The sequence below is a fragment of the Lipotes vexillifer genome, unplaced genomic scaffold (genome assembly GCF_000442215.2).
Source record: "Lipotes vexillifer unplaced genomic scaffold, Lipotes_vexillifer_v1.1 scaffold53, whole genome shotgun sequence".
NCBI lineage: Eukaryota > Metazoa > Chordata > Mammalia > Artiodactyla > Lipotidae > Lipotes > Lipotes vexillifer.
This window is the reverse complement of record NW_006791814.1, coordinates 442402-445044: the sequence shown is the minus strand read 5'-3', so window position 1 is coordinate 445044 and position 2643 is coordinate 442402. Positions and strand designations below refer to the sequence as shown.

The following is a 2643-nucleotide window of genomic DNA, read 5'->3' as shown; positions in this document are numbered from 1 at the left end:
CGCCACCTGCGGGGCTTCACCAAGGACGAGGTGATCCGCCTGAAGCAGAAGCGGCGGACCCTGAAGAACCGGGGCTACGCCCAGTCGTGCAGGTATAAACGCGTCCAGCAGAAACACCACCTGGAGAATGAGAAGACGCAGCTCATTCAGCAGGTGGAGCAGCTTAAGCAGGAGGTGTCCCGGCTGGCCCGCGAAAGAGACGCCTACAAGGTCAAGTGCGAGAAACTCGCCAACTCCGGCTTCAGGGAGGCGGGCTCCACCAGCGACAGCCCCTCCTCTCCCGAGTTCTTTCTGTGAGTCGTGGCCGCTCCCGGCCCCCGCCCTTGCCCCGGCCCGGACTCCCCGTCCCGTGTCCCCAGCCCCGGACTACCCCGGACCCTGTCCCTGCCACGGCCCCAGCCATGACCTGTTTGACTTGAGGGAGAGGGAGGAAGGGCGCGCAGGACGCGGGCGACGGGAGGGCACGCGGGCAGGCAGGGGACCTTGGCCAAGGCGAGAGCGGTGAGCGCCAGCGGCGCCTCCTAGACTCGAGCAGAGCCAGAGGGAAGCGAGGGGGTGGGAAGTCTCAGAGCAACTTTTCTCCAGGCTGGAGGGCGGCAAGGCATAGTCGCGAGGAGTCGCCAAGGCCGTCTGGAGACTCCTGGCTTCCTGAACTTTGCGCATTAAGCCGGGGCCGCTTCCTCGCGGCCCGGAGCGTAATCCAGTCCAGCAAGAGAGCAGCGAGGAGAGGAAAGGAGAGGGACCCTGGCGTCCCGGCAGGCGCGAGGCGAGGCTGAGCGAAGGAAGGAAGGACAGACGGACCTGTCTGTCCAGGGTCCGGAGAACACTGGCTCTCAGCCCCGAGACGCGGGCCTCAGTTAGGACGTTCTGCGCGCAAATCTCATCAGTTTTATTGCCTGCTCGATTATATAGAAAAAATACGAAAATCTGCATTAAAAATATTAATCCTGCATGCTGGACATGTATGGTAATAATTTCTATTTTGTACCATTTTCTTGTTTAACTTTAGCATGTTGTTGATCATGGATCATAACCCCCTTGTTTCTTTGGGTGAGAAGGGATCGCAGTTCGGAAACTCCGGCGGCGGCTGCTTGTCGGGTTTCAGTCTATGAGCTGTAGGCTTGTAAATACCCGCCCCGCCAAACCGCTTAAGAGAACCTGGCAGCAAGCTGAGTGTCGTTGTTTGGGTTTATTATTATGGCATTTTTTGTAAGTAAAAAACAGAAAACAAAAAAACAAACTTCTGGGCATTTGCATCAGAAAACAACTCTGTCTTGGGGCACCCTTGGAAATTGCATGTTTTCTCCCCCTCCCCTGCCCCCTTTCGGTCCTCTTTTCCTCCCGTTCTAGTTTTCAATTTTGTTTTTGTTGGGAGAAGGAGGACTGGGGTCCCAGCTCCCTAGTACCAGGGCAGGGCAGCTGCAGAGTTTCACACCCTGGAGGCCGGGGAGTGTCCTCACATCACCTGGTTTTAGGGCTACGTTGACACCCCTAAGAAGATAGGAAAGGAAAACAGATCTTGTTTGCTTTTTATTGCAACCAGAATCACCCCAGGGTCCCCACGAAACTCTCCAGGTCCGCACTAATTGCTGGGGCCGAAATGCTCCTCGGGTGACTGGCTTCACCAGCCCAGACTGCCCAACGGTGACCTGAACTTATGTTGAACCAATCACCACACTCAGAAAGTACCAGAAACCCAAACATTGGCAAGTAATTTTGCAACTTTCAAGTGTGTTCTTTAGACCAATATGTTATGTGTGTTTCTTTCCCTGCTTTTGAGAGAGCGGGAGAGTTATTGGTGGTGTTACCCCCGCCCCCTTCAGTTGTATAGTAGTTATAGGGAAGATCTGGGTGTTTTTTCTTTATTATTACTTTTTTTCCCCCTGCAGGTCAGTAAGAGGATTTAAGTTGCACTGACAAAAATACCAAAATGAAAGCGTATTTTTTAGTTCTCATTTGAAATTGCTGGCGCTGCTGGCCGGATGCATTTTTGAGTTTGTATTAGTTGATAAATTAACAGTAATAACAAGATTGTATGAACCGCATGGTGCTTGCAGTTTTAAATATTGTGGATATTTGTCCTGCATCAGAAACGAGTTTCGGTTTTTACGGATTCAACTGTGTTGAAATCAAATTCCCCTCAACAGAAATTGTTTTTATTTCATGTACAATAAGGGATCAATTTCAAACCCTGCTTATGATATGAAAATATTAAAACCTAGTCTATTGTAGTTTTATTCAGACTGGTTTCTGTTTTTTGGTTATTAAAATGGTTTCCTATTTTGCTTATTAAAACCATGGAAATGGTGTTTATTTACAGGACTCCACATTCGCCTGTCTCCTCTTCTCTTGCCTCTTCAAGTTTCGCCCGAGTTTGGGCGGCACTCTCACCCTTCCCCCGGCCAGTGGGGAAACAGACAAATCTGGGCAAAGCTCTCCCTTGAGTGTGTGTGTGTGTGTGTGTGTGTGTGTGTGTGTACCTGAGCCTCAAATGTGTCTTCTGCTTCTCACTCTAGGTACGGACACCGGTCAAGAGCCGGTTGATGAGCGGAGAGGGGGGCACACGCCACTTTGGCAGAGCTTTCGGGCTTGGGCATCAGGACTGGTCTGCTAGCCTGCTGGCTCTGAGGTTGGCTGAACCCA

At 51.5% G+C, this 2643-nt stretch overlaps 1 protein-coding gene across 1 annotated transcript in view; it reads left to right on the top strand.

Moving 5' to 3' along the window:
- Window positions 1-297, top strand: part of MAFB (MAF bZIP transcription factor B) — a 1096-nt gene extending 799 nt beyond the window's left edge. The window contains exon 2 of the mRNA XM_007464797.1: window positions 3-297. Coding sequence (XP_007464859.1) covers window positions 3-297 — 295 coding nt within the window. The remainder of the gene's footprint in view (window positions 1-2) is intronic.
- Window positions 298-2643: the final 2346 nt, after the last annotated feature.